Source organism: Calidris pugnax, unplaced genomic scaffold (assembly GCF_001431845.1).
Source record: "Calidris pugnax isolate Ruff unplaced genomic scaffold, ASM143184v1 scaffold1, whole genome shotgun sequence".
In the NCBI taxonomy this organism is placed as follows: Eukaryota; Metazoa; Chordata; class Aves; order Charadriiformes; family Scolopacidae; genus Calidris; species Calidris pugnax.
In genome coordinates, this window is record NW_015090800.1 from 11556884 (window position 1) to 11578760 (window position 21877).

General features: G+C 43.4%; 1 protein-coding gene across 1 annotated transcript in view; it reads right to left on the minus strand.

Moving 5' to 3' along the window:
• PAH (phenylalanine hydroxylase) overlaps window positions 1-21877 on the minus strand; it is a 41854-nt gene that overhangs the window by 3980 nt on the left and 15997 nt on the right. Inside the window, exons 4-12 of the mRNA XM_014937501.1 lie at window positions 14680-14768; window positions 12432-12499; window positions 9401-9597; window positions 8897-9032; window positions 7556-7625; window positions 6067-6123; window positions 4958-5053; window positions 4496-4629; window positions 34-149 (exon numbers count right to left, since the gene is read on the minus strand). Coding sequence (XP_014792987.1) covers window positions 34-149; window positions 4496-4629; window positions 4958-5053; window positions 6067-6123; window positions 7556-7625; window positions 8897-9032; window positions 9401-9597; window positions 12432-12499; window positions 14680-14768 — 963 coding nt within the window. The remainder of the gene's footprint in view (window positions 1-33; window positions 150-4495; window positions 4630-4957; window positions 5054-6066; window positions 6124-7555; window positions 7626-8896; window positions 9033-9400; window positions 9598-12431; window positions 12500-14679; window positions 14769-21877) is intronic.

The following is a 21877-nucleotide window of genomic DNA, read 5'->3' on the forward strand; positions in this document are numbered from 1 at the left end:
GGAATTTAAGGTAACAAATCTGTAGTTTCTTACTATTGATAGTGTCGGCTAAGTTCTTCAGCTGCTTTGCATTGTCCAGGACTTCAATCCTCTGGGTGTAGGGATTGTACCGAACAGAGAAAGGACGAGGGATCGTTTGAGCAAATTTCCTGAGGCAAAAATACAAAAACACATACAAACCTGAGAACCTCCTTTTTTCAGTAACTCACTCTTTTCTTGATGTGTGCATTTGTTGCTTAGGGGAACGAGAAAATCTGAGAGAGGAAATAACTGAAATTCCTGCCAAGTGATCTGAGACATGCAGCATTCTGTAACACGCTCAAATCTGGATTTGTCCTTACTACCTTTTTTTTTTTCCAAGCAGGACTAATCATGTATTGGCATGGCAACTCTGCTCCTGGTATAGGCCAACTATGTAGCTATGAAAATTTGCCAAACTAGAAAAACCCATTTTCTTTTCCATAATGCAAAATATAGACATCCTGATCCAAATCTGCAATTTCTGGGAAAGTAAGGTCAAGCACCTATGCCATCCTGGCATAACAAGGAGCAAGAAAAGTGCTAACTTCTGGCATGGTTGGTCGTGGTTTCCAGATCATTGCAAAGGTGGGAGATGATAGTCAATGGAGTGAAGCAGCTTTTTTGCTAGCCCTTATTTGCAACCTTCCCTGCTGCAAAATAGTTAATTCTATGGCAGAAACATTAAGATTTTGGCATCATGGGAAAATGTTAATTTGCATAACCACAGAACTGTGGAAAGGAGGACTCTGAATGGGATGAGATGGTCAGAGCTATTGTTCCAGGCTCCTTGTAGACCCCAGCAGGATATTGGCTTATATATCTGCTTCAGATTAAAGTTATTGCTGAAAGAGGAAGGAAAGCACGCAGGAGTTGATTATGGAGCCCCACTATACAGACCGTGACTCAGCATGGTAAATCCCATATGCCCAGAACAGTGGAATATGCTGGATGCCACCTCCACACTGCTCCTTCAGTTTAGTCCTAATTATTATCAGCTAGGGAGATTGTCTCAAATAGAGCTCTGTGTTAGCAGGCCACAAGGTATAACAGCAGAAAAAAAATAATTATGTTGGCTAAGATGAAAGCATTTAGTGGCATCAGTCCAGTTTTTCTAAGGGGAGAGATCCACAATTGAAGACAGTCTTCCTAAATCTCAGCTGAAGGTAAAATCCTAACTAGAAGATGAACGCCTTAAGCCAAAATATTTCAGGTCAGCATCAGAATAATTTTACAGGGAGGTTTTCTATTACACACAAACACACGTGTCCAGGTACAAGCGATGAATACGTGCACTGGAAAAATCCTTAGACCTCTGTTTCAATATAACCAGTTTTCCAGTTTGGTCATTGAAACAAACAAAAGTTTCTCGAAGATAGATTTTCTAGAGTAAGGCACCATCTCCTGCATTCTCAAGGAACTTGCTACTCAGTTAGGGAAGTATACAGAGAAGACAGAAACTGTATACGTGGCTTTAATACCACCAACCAGAAGAGAAGGCCATCTTTCTCAGGTATTACCCCAGAGAAAAGGGCAGAAGGGGAGGCTGAAGGTTTATGATGACTGAGAAAGAAACAGGAGAGGTAGTTAGGAACACCTTGGAGCTGGGAAGCCTGGAGCAGCAGAATATCTTGGGTCTCAGTATGTGTTTATCTGTGAATGAGGGAGGGACAGAGAGAGAGAAGACTTCAGGTCCAAGACAAGTCCCTGTGTGATATCTCCAAGCGAAAAATTTGTGGAGTGTGAACCAAGGCTAACCCCTAGTGTATTGGTTAACATTCAGAAATACGGTGGTGGTTTTTTTAAACAGAAATAGAAATACTGCTGTGAGGTGGAACCCAAACTGAATCCCAAACAAAGTCTGAGCCATTCCTGTTTCAAGAACAAGAACTGAACCTGGACCATTATTTCAAAGTCTTGTTGAACTGGAACTGAATCTGTATTTCAGTCACAGATGACTGAAAGATTTACTGTGTAGCCCTGTAGTCTTGTAAACACACTGCTGGTAACAAGCTGGAGGCTCTGTATTAAGCTAACCACACAAGCCTCAGGACTGGGTTTATTAGGCTTGCTTGCAGTTTTGTTTAGCTGTAATAGCAACTGTCTAATGACCATGTAGCTATTACCTAATTTGTTTTAGTTTTGCTTAATTCTGAATAACTGTATGCTATAATACCTATCATTAATAATTTTTATACACGCAGGAATAGCAAGTAGTAACCCTGTATACATAGTGAACTAAATCTGACCTTAAAGCAATGATGCAGAATAAAGAAGTACCAGCATGGGCTGATAACAGAGGCCTTAAAGGCACAAGCAGAGGATGATGCTGGTGGTGCCTGGGCTATCAACAACTCCCCACTGGCCAATTATTCACAGTAAAGCAAATTCAGGAAAAAAAACCAAACAACAGGTTAGAGGAAACAACAAAGTAAAAATATTCAATATAAATTGTAACATCAGAATTAACACAGATTTGCAGACCAATGTAGAAAGAGCAAGATGTAAAGCATGTTAGAAAACATAAAAATGGCCCTGAAGAAACCTTGGGCTGAGAGTGAAGAAAGGAAGCATCAACACCATCCACTTCCTCACAGAAGAGAGGAAGAAACTCTATTCATTAACATCACAGCCCTGATCTGAAGACCTCAAGACACTGACTATTTGACAACTCCATACCCTATCACCAGACTGAAACTGCTCACTTAAAACACACAAAAAAAGTGTAAGCGTGAGCATAACTTCAGAGTAAAAGGAGAAGATACTTGGAGATTTTTTGTACAAGAACTTTTAACTATAGTATTGTGAACAAGATTTGTTTTGCATTAATTAGCTACCTTTGATTCTAAGTGTTGGCGAACATGATGCCCATCTACAAGAAGAGCCAAAAGAAGGATCAAGGGAACTACAGGCCTGTTAGTCTGGCCTTGGTGCCAGAGGAAGTTATGGAGTTGATCATCTTTAGTGCCATCATATGGCATGTACAGGACAACCAGGTGATCAGGCACAGTCAGCAGTTCCTGCTTGACAGACCTGATCTCCTTCTATGACAAGGTAATTCAATTAGTGGATGAGGGAAAGGCTGTTGTTTACCTGGACTTTAATAAAGCCTTTGATACAATTTCCCACAGCATTCTCCTGAAGAAACTGGCTGCTCATGGCTTGGATGGGTGTACTCCTTGCCAAGTAAAAAACTGGCTGGATGGCCGGGCCCGAAGAGTAGTGGTGAATGGAGTTAATTCCAGGTGGTGAGTAGTCACAAGTGGTGTTCCCCAGAATTCGGTATCGGGGTTAGTTCTCTTTAATATCTTATCAATGATTTGGACGAGGGCACCCTCAGTAAGTTTGCAGATGACAGGGCAGGAGTGTTGAGGGTAGGAAGGCTCTACAGAGGGATCTGGACAGGTTGGATCAACAGACTGAGGCCCACGGTATGAGATTCAACAAGGCCAAGTACCAGGTCCTGCATTTGAGTCACAACAACCCCATGCAGCACTACACAAAAGAGTGGCTGGAAAGCTGCCCGTCAGAAAAGAACATGGGGGTGTGGGTCAACATCTGGCTGAATATGAGCCAGCAGTGTGCCCAGGTGGCCAAGAAGGCCAATGTCATCCTGGCCTGTATCAGAAATAGTGTGGCCAGCAGGACTAGGGAAGTGATCATCCCCCTGTACTCGGCTCTGGTGAGGCAGCACCTTGAGTACTGTGTCTGGTTTTGGGCCCCTCACTACAAGAAAGACTTGAGGTGCTGGAGCATGTCCAAAGAAGGGCAACACAGTTGGTGAAGGACCTAGAAAACAAGTCCTGTAAGAAGCAACTGAGGGGACTGAGCTGGTTTAGTCTGGAGAAATGGAGGCGCAGAGGAGACCTTATTGCTCTCTCTACAACTACCTGAAAGGAGATTGTAGTGAGGTTGATGTCGGTCTCTTTTCCCATGTAACAAGTAACAGGACAAGAGGAAACGACCTCAACTTGCACCAGTGGGATATTTAGATTGGATATTAGGAAAAATTTCTTCACTGAAAATGTTATCAAGCACTGGAACAGGCTGTCCAGGGAAGTGGTTGAGTCACCATCCCTGGAGGTATTAAAAGACTTGTAGATGCAGCGCTTAGGGACTGGTGAACTTGGCAGTGCTAGGTTTATGGTTGGACTTGATGATCTTAAAGGTCTTTTCCAACCTAAATGATTCTATGATTCTATCACTGCAATGGGACTAATAATAATTTTTTGTTGCATTTTGGTTATACAGATTAAAATCTTAATTAGACTAACCACAAATTCCTTGCTTCATGTATAAGCTGTGTTCCCCTTATTGCCCATAACAAGATTTTGAATGTAACAACTGCTTAATCTCTTTAAGCATTACACAACATTTTCTAATGTCTCCCAAAATGTTACTGTCAACCCAAGACCTGTTATGCCAATGTGATCCAATGTATTGGCAATGGACAAGATATACGGAATGACTGGATTACCTTAGCTTCTCTTTTGCATCTTTAAAACTTTCAGCAACATAGTAGATCGGCTGGAACTCTGTAACAGGGTACTTCTGCACTGCAGTCTTCTCCAGGACAAGAGGCTGAATCTCAGGCTTATTTGATAAACAATACTATGAGCAAAAGGAAAGAAATTTGTTTTGGTTAAAAAGTGCTTGAATTTGCTGTGAAAGAAAGATAGAGCTACTGAATGCCACCCAGTTTCAGACAAGAAAGTGTTAGTCCTGTGGAATACAATGACAATGTCACTTACTACGAAAGAAACAGGTATGAGTCCCCTGTGTATTTATCTCTGACACAATTATCAGAGCTCTTCAATGAAGTATGACATCTCATGCTACTTCTATGCACAAAGTATGAAGCAAAATAAGGATCTGGAGACATTCAGAAGAGAAATTTGAGCAATTATAGCATCTTTTGAATACACTTTATAGAACACACCTGCAGCTCCCCAAATGAAGACAGCAGCCCTGCACCATATGCCTTGAGTGAATCACCTTCCTTACATAGTCCAAACTCCACTGTAAACCAATAAACCTAGCAAAAAAATTAGACAGAAACATATGATTACTTGATCAAAATGAGTAGGTACACATCATTGATTTGAGCACATTTGAGGTTCACAATTCTATTTAAAATTTTGCCACGTGTCAAAATATCAACTCTATAAATACAATAAATGTTCCCAGAGACTGAAATTCTTCTCCTGGAAGGGGCACAGTGCTACACTCATTGTGCCTGTAAACCAGTTCAGTTCCCTGACAAACACAGCTGTGCTTTACTGTGCTTACGTTTGTCAGCAGAGCAGACACAATGAAACTATAGCAATTAAATTTCATTTTGGCTGGCAAATCCAGTTGAAGCTTGAACCTTTGTTGATAGAAGTTTGTGTCTTGTTTCACATAGAGGGCATCTAGCTGCAGTAGCAAGAGAGTGAATGGGCAATACTGAAGGAAGATGGTGTGTGGCCTAGCTTGACTTCTCGGTCTGTCATTTTGAAGGGATACCTGCTCTGGCTCAGAAGAACTACCTCATCTATCAGAAACAGCAAAGACAATGCATTGCTTTTCCCAGGTGAATTGCTGCTGGGGACACTAATCTCACAGGCATATCCTTGTTTTTGTTTGAAGTTTGCAATTCTGGGTCTCAGTAGTCTCAGAATAGAATTCAGGTGAACCACAGTGACTGCAGAGGACATTACCTGCCTAGCAGAGTGGAAGGGAAGGAATGCTTACAGGTAGAACAGCTACTGAAGCTGCCTCCTGCAATTTCTGTGGTGATGTGTAGTAACATGTAATCTCTTGCCCAATATGTTTGTGCTGGAGGAAATCTTGTTTGGGCTTCTGTGTTTAATCACAACTGTCACTTTGAATAAGGGGTGCCAGAGTTATTTTCCTTTAATGCAACTGTTTTAGGGTGGGGTTTTCCAGTCATGGACTTCACTCTGTTCCCATTCAACTCTATGGGAGTTCTATCAGTGACTTCAGTGGCAGCAGAATTAAGACAACACAGGGTGCTTTGGAAAATTGAGCCCTCATTTATTAAATTACCGTAGCGAGTTTCTCGATGAAATCATCTGGAGCTCCCAGAGATGCCAGTCCAATTTCCTGTAACAATAAACCATTATTCTTCAAGCTGTTTATTGCAAACATTCTTCCTGTCTCGTCTTATGTAATTTCTCACATTTTAAATGTTACCATCGCTTACTACCACACACAAACGTTTACAGGACATGTTCCTATCGTGCAACATCAATTTTAAACCAGAAATCTCTCCAGAAATGAACAAAGGGTCCTGTCCAAATGTCATTTACAAGGCATGATCCTTTGTGCCGGGTACAAAGCCCATTGAGGTCAAATAGAATTTTCCTCTTGCTTTGACAGGCTTTTGATTAAGTCTACAATGCACACCCGTGAGAACGATATGGTCAGAAGTGGGTAAATCCGTCACATCCCCATACCTCTTTGCTTGATGGGCCATGATTGCAGGAGTTTTCCTGGAGCCTTGAATTAGTTATTTTTTCTGAATGGCCAGGCATGTCTTGAAAGAGCTAATTAGTGCATTAGGAGCTAATAGAGACTTTCCCGGTAGGCACGCAATAGCTAAATTCAGAAGACAACCAAAGACTGTATATAAGCAGGTATCTTGGTTGGTTTGCTCCAGTGAGGACTTCACAGTGCAAAATCAGAGCCACACATACACCCACACCAAGAGCATGGGAGCAGCCATCACCATGTCAAATCCTAATAAGCCAAGATGCAGTAGGTCTTATCTTAAACGAAACTCCAGTTCTGGGAAAGGGTAGTGCCTGAGGGCAATACTGAATGCTTACTGACTGCATCAAGTCAACTTTTGTCTTGTGAGCAAGATGTTACATCAAGTCCATTTTCCCTTCCTTCCTTCCTTCCTCCCATTCGTCTTTCTGTCTCTCTCTCTTTCTTTCTTTCTTTCTCTCTTTCTGTCTGTCCATCTTTCTGACTTTCTCTCTTTTTGTCTTTCCACATTTTCTGGTAAGATGCAGCCAAAACTTTACTCCTTCACCAAGGTTTGGCTTCTTTTCCAGAGACATTAACACTACCAAAGAGAAACCTTCTCTCCAGCCTTCTCCCATGCAGCTGGGACAATTCCCCACTTTACTCAGCCTCCTCTGTGGCTTCAATAGAAAAAAAAAAAAAAAAAAAAATCTTCACTTTCCCTAACATTTGGACTGCAGGGTGGGGCAATAATTCATGTGACTCATGAGCCATTTAACTTTGCTCAGAAGGATCAACATCTACAAAAATTTTTTAGATGATGGCTTCACAAAGGGTTTGCCTGTAAAAAAACAACTCAGACAAGACAGACATCTGGATTTTGGGTGTATGAGTTCACCTAAGTGATTTGTGTCAAGATTTCAAGCAATAAATTAATCAGTCTCAGCCACTCTTAAACAATATGCTAACAAACACCCCACCCCTCATAGCTCTTAGTTCATCCTCTGAGTTGCCTAGTCTCTGGTGTGTTCAATTATAAAAATAGTAAAACCACTGATGAACTTACCTGGGAAAACTGAGCAAAACTGGGGTCAGCAAAAAGAGGCACATGTCCTAGCAGCTCATGGCAAATATCACTGCAGGAAAACATGACATCTGAGTAACTTTAATTTAGGAAGAGTTCAGCCATGCTGGATGAATTCCCTAGAGTCTGCACATAAGCAGGAGTGCAGTGCATTTCCTCCTACTAGCAAACAATGCTAAGGACTCAAAGGAAAACATTTTGCTCTAAACTTATACTTGTGATGGAAACGCTCGCACACTCCAGGATTTTCAGTGTTTTTATCATCTTACATCCCTCATTTTTTCCTCATGGAAGAAAACCACCCCTTCCACTGCCCACTCACCTCAGGAAAGCCCAGAAAGAAATCACCCCACCAAAGAGAACATGGACTTTTCATCTCTTTAGATGAAGGTCAGGCTACTAAGACCATTCACCATAGTGTCAACATGTACCTTAAGAGCTCAACTCCAGTCCCTGTTCAGGCCCACGGCCTCCCACTGAGAAGTGGAAGCTCACCCTTCCTCAGGTAGGACTATTTTCATCACAAGTTGAGGTTGGTAGCTGGACAGGCGTCTTTGGGGAGGAACTCACCTAGGGACTGCTAGATTTTTCAAAGATAGAGAAGTGATTTGGTGAGATGGAAAGAGGAGAGAGAGAAGATTCTCCCAGGAAGGCCAGGTCTGTGCAAGACATTTCAGACTGGATTTCTGCAGGATGAGAATGGGGTGAGCAGAAGCGGGGAGGAAAATCAGAAGAATGAGGGATAGAAAAATGGAGTGGAAAACAAGGTTGTGGGAAGAAGCAGGAAGCAAATACATGGTAAGGAAAGAGAGGAAGAATTGTAAAAATATGAAGCAGAGGAAGAAAACTTTTGAAAATGGCAAGTGGAAGAGGACGATGGCCAGGGACAGAGAGAAACACTGCAGCATAAATCTGAAAAAGAGAAGGGATCAGCCATCTGGGCTTCCTCTATCTTGCTGCCAGAAGTTTGCTTGCAACATGTTGAGTCATTCCTGCTCTAGATTTCACACCACTGTTTGGGTGCTAATAGCTAAACTAAATGCCTTTGTACACTGCTCTATCATGTCCCAGACTCCACACAAGCACGCCTTCAGTAGCAAAACTGTCTGATCAGTCCCATAAGAACTCGCAGAACAGGATGCAGCTCATTAAAAAGACTAGAAATCTTCCGAAAATGTTTTTAGAAGAGAGCAGTCGCTTGGCCGCTCTCCATTAGCTCCATTCCCAGGAGTGCTTCAGAGTCCCACATGGTTATTACCAGTTGGACTGACCTTTCTATTAGTCTGCTGCAACTTTACACACTCTCTGTGCCAAAGTACTTACGGCTCTGGTGTGTACATGGGTTTGGATGCATGGCGAATATACTGCGTAGAGTGAAATACTCGGAATGCCAGCCCAGCCAAGAAGTCCCGAGAGGAGAGCAAGCCTGCAACAGGACGCAGGCGAAATCCAGTGCAGGCTGAAAGGATAAAAAAAAAGGCATCTCAAAAACAGCTACTGTGTTTGATTTATCCTTATCTGGACTCCTACCAGTGGAAAAAGTTTGTTAATTGTTTTTTTTTTTCTCTCCTGGTTAAACGGAGTTTAATTGTGAAAGAGCAGGGAATTTTCTACCCATGTGTGCCACCATCACAGTATCTGAGCATCAGTACCATCGTGCACCTGGAAGTTTTAGAGGGACCTGAGACACAGGCTGAGTGATATGCCCAAGCACCACAGGGAGCCTGGGATAAAGCAGGGCCTGCTTTTCTGCCTCTGGAAGCACCATCCCCACTGACACCTGAGACCTTTCATTTGATTTGGTTCTTTTATATGCTTCATACTTACTCTGCAAGAATTTGGAAATATCTTCAAGCTGGGGAATGTTGTCCTCCCGATAGCCACAGTACTTCTCCAGCAGTGGGAACACGTGGTTGTGTTCATAACAGGCATGAGTCGGATAGAGATTTTTCAGCTCCCTGAAGACAGTGCCCCATGTTTTCTTTTCTTCTTCTGTGTAGGTGACTCGAGGAATAGGTTGGCCACTGGAAAGAAAATGAACACCCTCCATAGGAGTGACAGAGAAAATGTCCTATGCCATTAGCATCATACTCAGGAGCTTTACTTGGGCTGGCCAGGAGCTGCTGGTACAGGAGCAAAGATGCCTTTTCTCTGACATGCAGGTGCAAAAGAAACCTCACTTGCCTCTAGGCACAGGCTGGGAAGGACTCTACTGACTTCAGCTGAGATACTGGCTTTTAGAAAACTCCTTGCATTATTGTAGTAAAAATAGATTAGTGCTTATTTGTCTCATCAAGATATTCCTCTAAAAATATTTGCTGGATGTTAGTCTAAATTTATTTGCATTTCTACACATGGAGCAGCTGTTGTATTTCTTGCTCTGTTACACAGTACATTAATTGTTTTGGTTACAACAGGGAAACCATCAGAAAACTCGGTTTCTTGGAAGGGTAAAGAAATTCTGATCTGTGCTTTATGCTGTAATAGATGCAGACTCCGGCCAGTTTGACTTTTTATAATTGTAATGAGTAATTTTGAGTCAAATCCCACCCTCAGGCCTCCATGTGCTTAGCTCATGTTGAAGCTAGCAAGAATAAGACAATTACAAGCAATGTAGTTTGGCCTCCTGTGAATAGTCAATTCCTTAGCAATAATGATAGGGCCATAGGTGAATCCAGCAGCTTTGAGAAATCAAAGGGTTTTAAGTAACTTAATAGGGTTAACATCACTGCTGGAATAATACTGGAGCTTTCCAAGCCCCAGAGACCCATTGTTAAACTCTTGACGACACCCTACCATCTCCCACTCCCTCATTTTTTTCCTTGAGCCTCAGGGCAGCTCCTCTGGAGAACTGTCATTTTCTGTCTCTCTGTATCAGGCCTCCTTGATCTATGGAGCTTTAAACATCATGTTGAATTATGAGGATTGCTGGGGGATTGTTGTTCCTATAGCACTCCTAAGTAATCCTCAACCACCTTCCAGGGTTACAGAGGAAAGATAAAACCTTTCAAATTTCAGTTTAAAAAAAGCAGGGATCAACAGGGCCAGAAGCAAAGGAAGAAAGAGGGAAAAGGCAAGCTCAAATCAAAGAAAAGAGAAGTCAGGGAAATTGAGCATTCAACAAAAAAAAAAACAGGTAAATATATCGGGAGAGAAGGCAAAAGAGCAAAGGCAAAGTAGAGACAAACAGCAGGAGGAAAAAGGACAAAATAGGTGTAAGAGAAGGGACACAGAAAGAGATTAAATTGATGGTGGGAAGATGAGTACAAGATGAGCAACCACAGACCCATCTCATTTTTGTATCTGGGTAGCACCTTCACAAGCTAAACACATTTGCCTTTTCAGATATTTCCTCTAAAGACTGATAACTTTGGCTGCCCCTGTCCTCCTCCCCAGTTCTCTGCATCTCTGTCCCTCTGTGCTAGAGACAACCCCTTGACCTTTCCTCCCCACTGTAGAACCTGAAAGGCTCATCCTCCAGGCCTCGCACCCAGGGCAAAGGCATCACAGATCCATTTGGGCCTTCCTGAATCAACACCCAAAGTCACAAAAATGTGACACAGAAAGTTACACATGCCTTCTTTCCACAAGCCTCAGAAGCCCAGACATGGGCTTTCACACCATGCTTACTGCTCTGTTACTGAAAGACCTAATTGCAAAGGCCAAGAACTTCACATAAAAGGTCCTTTTGGGACATAGGTACAGGTCTGTATCAGCTCTGTTTCCAACATGTCTGAGGATCTGGATAACAAACTAAATATTAATTAGGTACATCTTGGAATATAATGGTTTCATCTTCCTAAAATGGTTTTGGGTTGGGTCTTGGAGGCAAGAGGTGGTTAACATGTGGGTTTTTTATTTCTATGTAGAATTTGGTGAAAGCCTGCAAACTAGAGACCAGAATTTGGTATCTATTATGCAGGAAAGGTAAATCTTCTGTGGGATACCTATAAATGGGCATAACATCCATCCACATCTGACCACAAAGTCTTATCCAAATTTTCCAGCTATAAACTGGGCTCTTGACATTTTTCACCCGACTTTTTTCACTTTCCATCAATCAGTCCCATTTTGTCTCTCATTTGTGATTAGATTATTAGCTCTTTGGCTCAGGGACTATCTTTTCATCACAGTCATGTGCAAAGTGGAGTCCTAAATGTACAACATATGTTACTTTATCCTTTGCAATTACAATTTTTACCAGTCTCAGCAAGAATCAGGCCCAGTAGTACTGATGTAAATGTGTGAGCTGCTCTGGGAACAGAATTTTATCTCCTCCAGATCTGATCACTGAAAGCAATCAAGCAAGCCTGTTCTAACTGAACTTATCATCTCTATTCATTTATTTTTCTTGGGAAATGAGAGCCCAAATTGCTGATTGCAGCTGGGTCAGACATGATAAAAGTAGAGTATCAGGCGCTGGATTAGCATCAGAACCATAAGTTATTCATTATTTTAATAGTCTATGCAGCTCCTGCTTTAATGTAAATGATAGGCACTCCTCCTCCAGCCCTGGTTTAATGGGGAGAATACCAGAAGCAGCTTTATTCAATGCTCAGGTCTTTGTAGTGGCAACGAAGTCTGCTGCGCAATTAGACAACAAAGCCGGGGAAGAGGGGTGTTGTGGGGAAAAAGAAGGCAGACGATGTTCTCTTCTGAATGTGTGCCTGGAACAATTTACTTTTGTTTTACTGCGATTTGGGGATAAACACATGAAGAGGAAGATTTAAACAAATGGCAGGGAAAAGCCAATAGCAGGAGGACGCTTGTGGAAAAATAGGGATTGCCAGTGGGGTGAGAGCCCGAGGAGTGGGTGGGAGACGTGGGCTTGCTTTCTGCCCACGCACTAAGCACTCACTGTCTGTAGTTGTAGGCGATATCTGCAAACTCCTTCCTCCGAGCCCGGTACACAGGATCTTTGAACCCCTAAAGAGAAGCAGTGATTGTCAGTCCCTGTTTAAGTGCAGGTGATGGACAGAGTTCCTCTCACCAAGCACCTTCTGGCATGGCTGGTGCAGTCCAAGAAGTGCAGGAGGGTGAGTGGAGAAGTTTCCTCCATCCTGCCTGGTTCCACTCACACAGGGCACAGCTCCTTCCCAGTCTGTGGGGCTACCGGACCAGCCATTCAGCCACAGCCTCCCAGCACCTTTCACCCCCAAAGTCCTTTCATTTCCTCATTTCTGCTTGCTACAAAAGGATGGAAATACGCTCTTTAAGAACGTTAACAAGGTGCTCCTGCAAGAGCAATACACTGAAGTAGTGGCACTCAGATAACCATGTCCTTCTGGTTTCTCATGAAGCCTCCTGCAGTTGCTGGCACAGCTGCACTTATCTAGAGGAGCAGAGTTTAAACCACATTAGAAACACACTCATCAACTCAGTCAGACTTTTTAGGTGGATTTTCAGCATGAACCACACTTAAAGGTGCTCATTTTCAAACTATTAGAAGAACAGTAGGCACTTTGCAGGCCAAAAAGCCCTATTTGCACTACGAATTCAGCTATTTGAAAGGATTTAATTTCTACAGAGAATGTCTAATAGACCTTGTGGTTGAGAGCTTGACCTTTGCAGCTAATTACCAATAAAACCAGGGATAAGAAATATAATCTCTAAATCTTCATCTGGGGTAACCATTCTCCTATCCCAGTGTGCCTGCTATTTAGACTAAAAGTTCCTCAGGGTTAGGAGGAGGATCTTCACCACCTAAAGTGGAGAAACGTCCTTCCAAGCCAGGACACACTTCTGTGGGGCAAATAGTAACAACTCACTGGGCATTATGACAGCTCACAAATGCATCTTTTAGTGGTGCACAGCACAACTGGACTGAGGGGCCACAAAACACAACCAAGCACAGGAAGCAGCTGACATAGAGTGTGTCAAAAAGGCAGCCAATGGCCTAAAAAATGTGCTGTCCAATATTAAAATGGAATAGAGGTATTCATAATTAAATCCCCTATCACTCAACTACTAAAAACACAGGCTCCTTTAATTTCTCTTTTTCTGCATTCTATGTACTGTCACACCTATTTACCCCAGCAGCTGGGTTTCCTTTTTAAGGCATAAACAGCTCATGAACTAATTCTAGGAACTGGAGCAGAGATGCTTCATTCCTTTTAATATCTTTTTTTTCTTTTTTTGTTTGTTTCTTTTTTTTTTTAAATACAATCTTGGTCTATTCCTGCATGACACACAAGGGGGCCATTGACTCAGTGTATCTCCTTTCATTCTGCCTTTCATATAACCACACTGAACATCATGAATCATTGTACATGATACATAACACATCTCGAATTAAGCAATAGGTAGTGAATGACTAATCACCCCATCTCAATTAAACTAATAGCAGCAATTTTTGTTGCACTGCATGTAATTTATTTATAATCACCCTATCTCATTTAAACTAATAGCAGCAATTTCTGTTGCACTGCATGGAACTCAGTGTGTTTTGACAAATGAAAATAAGTTGTTGTTTGCTTGGAGAGGGAATAGAGGCAGAAAGTATTCTTGTATCTGGAAGAGCTGAAAAACCGCTGAATAATTTTTTTTTATCAGCTAAGCCAATGAACAAAACTTTCTGACCCTACCATTTAAACCACAATTTTTTTGAAACAAGGACCTTTTCCTTTGTTGTGTCTTGCCATACAAGAATCATGTCAGATTTAACAACCACATAACAAGGCACTAAACTCAATCGTGTGTATGTAATCAAGAATGAAAACACCAGTCTTCCTATATCTGGCCAATGATATGTTGCCTCTGAAGTTTTTGTTGCTAGTGATTCACAAAATGAATCTGAAGTCATCACATCAGAGTCACCTGGGAAAACTAGAGGTGTCCTTGTGGTGGCCCAGTGATCTGATGACCAATATGACTTTTAAGGTCTGCTGATATTTGCCCAAATTAAAGCAACCTTTGGTCTGACTTACTTCATAACCAGGGATTGGGCTGATTCTAACCCCTATATATGTTGTACCCTCTTGTCCTATAACAAGGGCTTAGCCTATATAGACTTCTAGATCTGTCTTAAAGCAGAGCAAATGTAAATGAGAGAAACATCTGCCCCAACAAATAGAAGCATGTTAAAAAAATAAAGCTCTATTTCTTACAGGATGATCAGCATCCAATTCTGCTCCATAGCTTAGGATCTGATTGGCAAACCTGTCCAGCTCCTGGATACTTCTTGGAAACCATGGCACTGCAAAACAGAACAAAAATATAGACTGTTATGCTTCTTCATTACCTCATTTGGGGTCTTCTTCTGGTCTTTCTATCTTTTAATTATAAACATAAAGAAACATATGCAAGGGACTGAATTCTCTGGGGAGCAATGACTTTTCCCTGTAGTAGGAAGCAAGATGAAACCCTGCGAGTTTTCTTGATTTTCTGGCTGTTTTGCACTGTTGGAAGAATACAGAGCACCAGGAATGTCTAGCCCTTGGCACAGACCAGGCTTGTAATGTTTATGATTTTCTGTTTATTATTCTGGTCTCTTAGCTTACCAAATTGTAGGATTTTTTCCAGAGTATCCTTCCTTTCACAGTGGCTAGAACCAGCCATTTCAAAGGAACAGCAAGAAATGCCACAACCCTCTGAAAATCTCCAAGACCTACTTGGTGGCCTCACTTAAGCTGGGATACTGAAATAAAATGATAAATGTCATCCTAATACCTCATACTAGCATTGTATAACCGCAGCCATTATACAATAATGCATTCATTTAATTAACATTCTCAGCATCGTTCTCTATTGCCTTGTAATTCACATACTGTACAGACTGCCTAGGGTGCAGCCAGCGTATGAAATGGGACCACACTGACTACACAGCATGTAATGCCCATGTGGGCCTCCCTTTACAGAAGGACATAAGGTGGAGGGCAAAGAAGAATCACAGGGCTTTCCAGATACAACATGTTCAGATGATAGAGGAAAGCAGAAGGCAAGTGTCTACTACACACACAAGGAGAGGCTACACAAGGCTACACACAAGGAGAGGCTCTTTGTAGCTTGTGAGGTACACGGAGCAGTCGTCCCAGGTCAGACCTCCTTCTTGGAGCCACGAGTGTATTCACCCAGTGATCCAAGCAGTCCCCTACCATCTGTCCCCTCAACAGCAAGAAGCCTGTACAGGCTGCAGCCCCCTCTTCCATCTCCTCCAGGATGGTCCAGTTCCATACCAAGCCAGAGTTTCCCCTGTAAGCCACCACTGACCCCGGCCACCTCAGCCCTCTGCAACACTGAGACAGGGAACCTCAGTGGAGGGAGCGCAGGGACCATGGGCCCTTTCTCCTCCCTTGCCTCGTCATTGCTTCAGGAAGTGCATCAGTAGGTACCACCACTACGTACCCCTGGCAGCTGGGAACATCTTGGGAGCTGCTAGTGCTGGTGAATTCAGTTTGCCCCGGTTTTCCTTCTGCTGCCCCATTCTTAAATTTTTGACTCTTTGACCTTAGCTGGCTGCCTCTTTTCTTTTTCCCTTCCCTTCTGCCTGAGTTTAAATTTAATAGTCTGTGATGGACTTCTCACAAACACAACTAATTGCTCTCTGAGCCCACGTACACATTTGCCTCTAGGAAACTGCAGCACTGCGTTCTCTCATTTTTTCACATGTGCTATGAAAAATTACTCCCTTTTGTTTTAAACTTATTTCATTCGATGAAGTTCCTGTATACAAGCATCACTTGTTTATTCACCTTCTCCAGGCCACCGAGGACTTTATAGGTCCCTGTCAGATCCTCCATCTACCATCCATCTTTCCTGGCTGGGACTTTGCCTGTGTATTTCAGACATAGGAATGGTGGGCTATCTTTCGGCACTCTCATCACTTTTCTCTGCACAACTTCTAGTTCTACCATACCTTTTCTAAGGAAAGGATACAGGACCTCAACTTAAGGATATTCCCCATGCTCAGGCCACGCAATCATGTCACATATGCTCCCCACGCCGAGTACAAGTCAACAACAAGGACGTCAAGGCTAATATCACCCAAATATCTGCTAATCCAAGTGCAGGGGCTCTCCATGGATTATCAATAAAATATCTGCAGTTCATTTAGTGACTTTCTTGGACAAATGGCTGTTGTTTGCTCAGTCAGAGCTTGATAAACAGCTCATTCACCTGTGTGGCTCTCTGCTCAGCTGGGAGCACTGTCACACAGCCATACCTCCCCATCTGATTTTGGGTTTTGTGCCAAGCGAACCTGATCCGCAGCCAGCAGCTGCTGCAGGAGCTCCCTGCAGTGCCTTGCTGATGGGGCTCATCCCAGATCTGACGGACCACCTACAGGATAAGAGGATCACGCTGTCTCCAGGACTATTCAACCTTGCTTTCTGCGGAGCCTAACAATGCTTGTGGCACTGGGCTTCTGCGAGGCACCTGCACAGAGGGGCCAGAGCAACAACAGCAGATTTACAGGGCACGCTTTGGGCGGCCGCAGCTCAGCCCCATGCAGAGCGCTCACTCCCCCTGTCCTACTGTCCCACCACCAACCCGGCTCCCTCCAACACTCCTGCTGAAGCCCTCAGATTTGTTTCAGGCAGGCCAGGGAGAACAGGCACCCGGTGACCGCCAGTGGGGAGAGGTTCCCGGCTGCCTGGGCTCCCCGGGCTGCAGAGACCGGGCCCAGTGGTTCAGCAGTGCTCCTGGCTCTGCCTCCCCTTCTCCCGCCCGGCACAAGGGGGTTTTGGTGCCTTCCTTTCCGAGCTGCACACCCTTCTGCTTTGCCCTAAAAACCAAACCTGAACAAGTCACTAGATGGCAGCAGCATTCCCAAAAAGATCTTCCCCAAATGACTATTTGCCGGGTGTGCTGCCAATTCTCCAGGTTCTCCAGAAATACTCTCCCACTTTGCTGTTAGCATCCGTCCTCCACCTCCAACCCCTTGAGTTAAACTAGGCAGAGGGGATGAGTAGAAAAATGTGTGTGAGAGTCCTAGAGAGGAGTCACTACGACACCACGTGAAGGATGAGCACACCCAGCCGTCCTGCCTCTCCTTTCTACGTGGGCAGCCAGGCACTGGGTTTCTCTCCACTGAGCTTTGGGTGATGGTGAGGAAATCGTTTCACTGTTTTGTGCTTCAGACTTCCCGCTATCCGATTGGGGTGAGGCACACTGATAAATGTTGTTGGATTAAGCACTGGGGGAGAAAAACTCTCTGGCAGCCCCACAGCAAAGCATTTGTCAGTGTTAGAGGGAATAACTGCTATTCTCAGGGATGCACCGTGACCTGAAGGGTCTGGGCTGTGTAGACACATTGGTGGGGGCTGAAATTTGCAGTGGATTTTAACAGTGATATTTGCAGGGTTTTGCTGCCCCGAATCAGAGAAGTCTAGATAGGCAGGGTTTGAATCTTTGCAACTTCAAGAAGGGACAAAATGGATATATAATAGTAACTTACTCTCCCCAAAGTACTTGGTGCAGAGGACATCACAAACTCTGGGATGGTCTGACCCCAGGGCTGACATGATATCAGTGCCAGGCATGGAGATGGGTGGCCTTTTTTTCCCCCTACACAGGAGCAGCACCGTATCTTCTAGGCAGGCAGCCCCTACAGGTATGTGACCTATTTTCAGAAGATCTCTGCCCTCCTCCCAGGCCACCCCAGACACTGGGGGTAACTAAGAGGGAGCAACTCGGAACTCACAGCTGGATGAAAGGGACAGGCTGTGAAAGGAAAATCCTGAGGCTGCTTCGTGCTATTTGCACCAGCATAGCTGATGTTAAGTCGGGTCCTGGAAAGTCCTGAGGCTTCTCAGCTTTCATGGAAACGGCACTGAGCACAGGCCCAGCACAAGCACTGCACTAAGTCCATACAGCCCTCACACCAGGGACCAGGGTGCTAAAGGGCTACGGGGACTTCTGCCTAGCTGTGGTGTGCCAGGAGGCTATCCCCAACCCTCCCAGCAACTATTTAAAAGATCAAATCAAATTACCCCCTGGCTGAATCTATCCCATATTTTGTTTGCAGCATCCTCCTCCAGCCCACTCACCAGACTCGCTGTCTGTCTGTATGGCCATTAATGAATTGCCAGGGCAAGCTCTTGCAACACTGGGCCTCTGTGAAGGTCTGAGGAGCAAACGTGGGCTGATCAGTAATAAATATTGATTTGTCTGTAAGTGAAACAGCAGCATTTATGGGATCGTGCTGGACACCCAAGTGGTGACCAAATTACCATGGGGTCAAATGCTTAGCAGAATGCTAATAAGCCATTTATATGAGAGGCAGCAAAGCAGGGGCAGCAAGGACTTCTGCAGAACTCCTCCATTCCGACCATTGTGAGGAGGGTCAAAGACAGGTCTATGCAATTTATAGCAGTTCGAGGCCCAGGTTTAGCCCTTTTTTAAATAGTCCCAAATGCTTTGACCAGCCTCAGGGTTTAGCAAACAAGGCCCCTACAGAACCTCAGCTCCCAGTCTGTCTCAGAAATGCAATAAATTGTCTGCATTTCCTTAATTCTGCAACAGAATAATATTTAATTCCTTTTATTCATAGGCTCCAAGAGGACTGCAGATACTCAGCTTGTTTCCAAAAAGAGCCATGAAGAGACGCACTGTGTTTTCACAACAAATCTTTCCATCTCTACAAAGGCCTTTTGGCCCAGTGACTGCTATTCCATGTCATTTGAAGCTCTAAAACTACCTTTGGATTTAAAGCATTTCACTGGCCGGCTCACAGCTAAAATTACACTGTTGATCCCAATCTTGTATTTTAAACTATTTGGGTCTGTCAAAGGGGAACCAAAATTATATTTTGCATTTAATTGAGAAAAGACCCTGAAAGCAGTTAAAGTGACCAAACACACACACACACACACAAAAAAAGAAGAAATAAATAGCCATTCATGTATGCCTTGCCCAATAACTCACATACACACATGTTTAACACTGAACTATACAGAAGGTGCAGATTACAGGAACTTGCTCTGACTATCCACAAAGCAGTACCCCAAGACTGGCACTGTGTGCTTCCTACAGGAAAATGAGCAAAATGTTTGGAGGTTTTTTCTCAAATAATGAGCATGAGCAAAATGAATCTTTAGCAAGGAAGGGCAGAGAGAATCTTTAGGCAGTAGTGAAAGAATCAGTCCTGTAGGAGCCCAGACTGCCTCCAGGATAAAGTCTTCCCAGCCTTTACCTGCCCACTGAGAAGAGTGTGACAATATCCTCATAAACCATATTTCTGAGATTTTGCTCCCTGGAGGCATATTGCTCTCATTCTGTGTTTTAGTAATAAAATGTCACACAAGCACATCTGTGGATTAAGACCAGATTTGCCAGGAGGATACATTTGAAAGGCAAGCTGACCTAAAAGGCACCACGAGGCCTGTTATTTGTTAATGCCATCACTGATAAAGGAGAGCGTCTTACCATACTTCCTACAGCTCAGGCTGCTCCCATCTCACTCTGCTCTTGTAGCTGCCTCAGCCCAGAATTTGCCACCTACAGTTCATCCCCCAAACAGAGCTTGTTTGACCTTTCAAAATATGACTCTTCAGGGATTTCAGTTTGACTGGACTCTTACTACTCATGAGAGAAGTTGAAATTGTAAAAAATAAATAAATAAATAAAAGAAGAAAAGAAAAAGGGAAAGAACAAAAAGAAATATCAATCTTCCTCTCTTTTCTTGTCAGTAAATTGCTCCCACTCTATACTATTTCTGAATTACTGAAACTAACAAACACAAGTTATCCTCTCAGACAGAAGGGGATCAAGTCCCTTTCTGCAGCACTGACAGGATAATCTAGCTCAAAAAACCTTTGATCAACAGAGTAACATGCAGTGAAATCCTAATCCTACAGCTGACCATGGGAGTTTTGACTTCTGTGAGGTCAGAATTTCACCCACAAGTCTTTCTTGGCTGACATTTAGAGCTGTATCTTTAACCGACTCTGGCCTATGCTTATACGCAGCTTTATTATTTAATAAAGTTTACTACTAACTTCTTAATAGTAATTAGAAAAACTAAAATAATGGCAAGCCCTGGATAGGGCCTATAGCTTTCTTCTGGAAATAAAGCAGCCCCCAAAAGAGAACCTCTTTGATTTGATGTGATCATAAATCACCTAATCAACCTTTTGTCCCTTCTTCTCATGAATGGAGAGAACTGACTCCAATGAGTATCTGCCTTCTTCTTTTTCATCTTCAAATGTAATGTCATGGGTAGGACACAAAGGAAACGGTAAAAGGATTACCAGCACTGATCTCAAGAAGGTATTAATGTCCTTTCATGTTGTTCCTAGGAAGGAAGAGGAAGATCCAGACCTAAAGTATTTAAAGACTGAAATCCTATTAAAATCACATCTGTTATCCGAAGAGGCATTTAAGTATGTCTCAGACTGGATGCTGTGCAGCCACCACTGTACTGAGCAGCCTCAACTCCAGCAAATCTCTAAGAATTCGGAACACAAACAACTTGCAAAATCTTTCCTTATTTGCCTCCAAAGGCAGAATTATAAATTACCTCCCTGGGATTTCTTACAAGGAATAGAGAGTTATTCCTGGTCCTACCAAAGCGTGTGGCAGAGCTTCCCTAGTTTCAGCAGCAGGAGTAAGGGGCATCCACAAGCCCAAAAAGTGGAGAGGCAGATGGATGGTATTGTACTCACATGTACCTGTGTGAAGGAGAGCAGGCAGCAGGGGGGGGACAGTCACCCCGTGGGACTTTTCCTTCTCTCCTCTCAACCCAGAGGTGCCACAAGGATGGGGTTGCAGCAGACAGCAGGCAGGGTCCACAAGACCAAAATTGGAAAGTAAATCCAGGTGTTCAAAGGGGCATGCCAGCCCCAAGAAATGCAGGAGGATAATTCCTCCTTCTGTCCCATGAGGATGCCACCACTCCATACCAGGCTTTGCACAGGACTGGGCTCTTGTCACCTCTACTACACCACAAGGTTTGTTCCAGAGTGATCTGTGAGGTCCCAGAGATATTTTGCAAGGGCAAAGGCACTGTAATAACATTTCACTGTCACTTTTTGCTTTGTTATGTTGCCCTTTACCATCAGTTCCTACCCGAATAAGGAGAATTTGGAAAGCAGCTGGGCTTTGTGTGAAGGACCCATTGAATAAACAGCAAATGATCAGTAACTGGTTAAATAAATAGTTAATAGAGCATTAGAATCCTTATAGCCCATAGCTAATTCTACGTTTTACCTAGTGTATTGGAGACACTCCAGAGAAGAGCAAAAAGACAGGCCATGAGCCCAGAAACTGGGCGTCTGAGAAGGGAAGGATGAGGGTGGCTAGGATATTGTCACCAGAGACTGAAAAGGCTGGTCTAAAGAGTAAGAGTATCTTCTGTTCCCAGTGTCC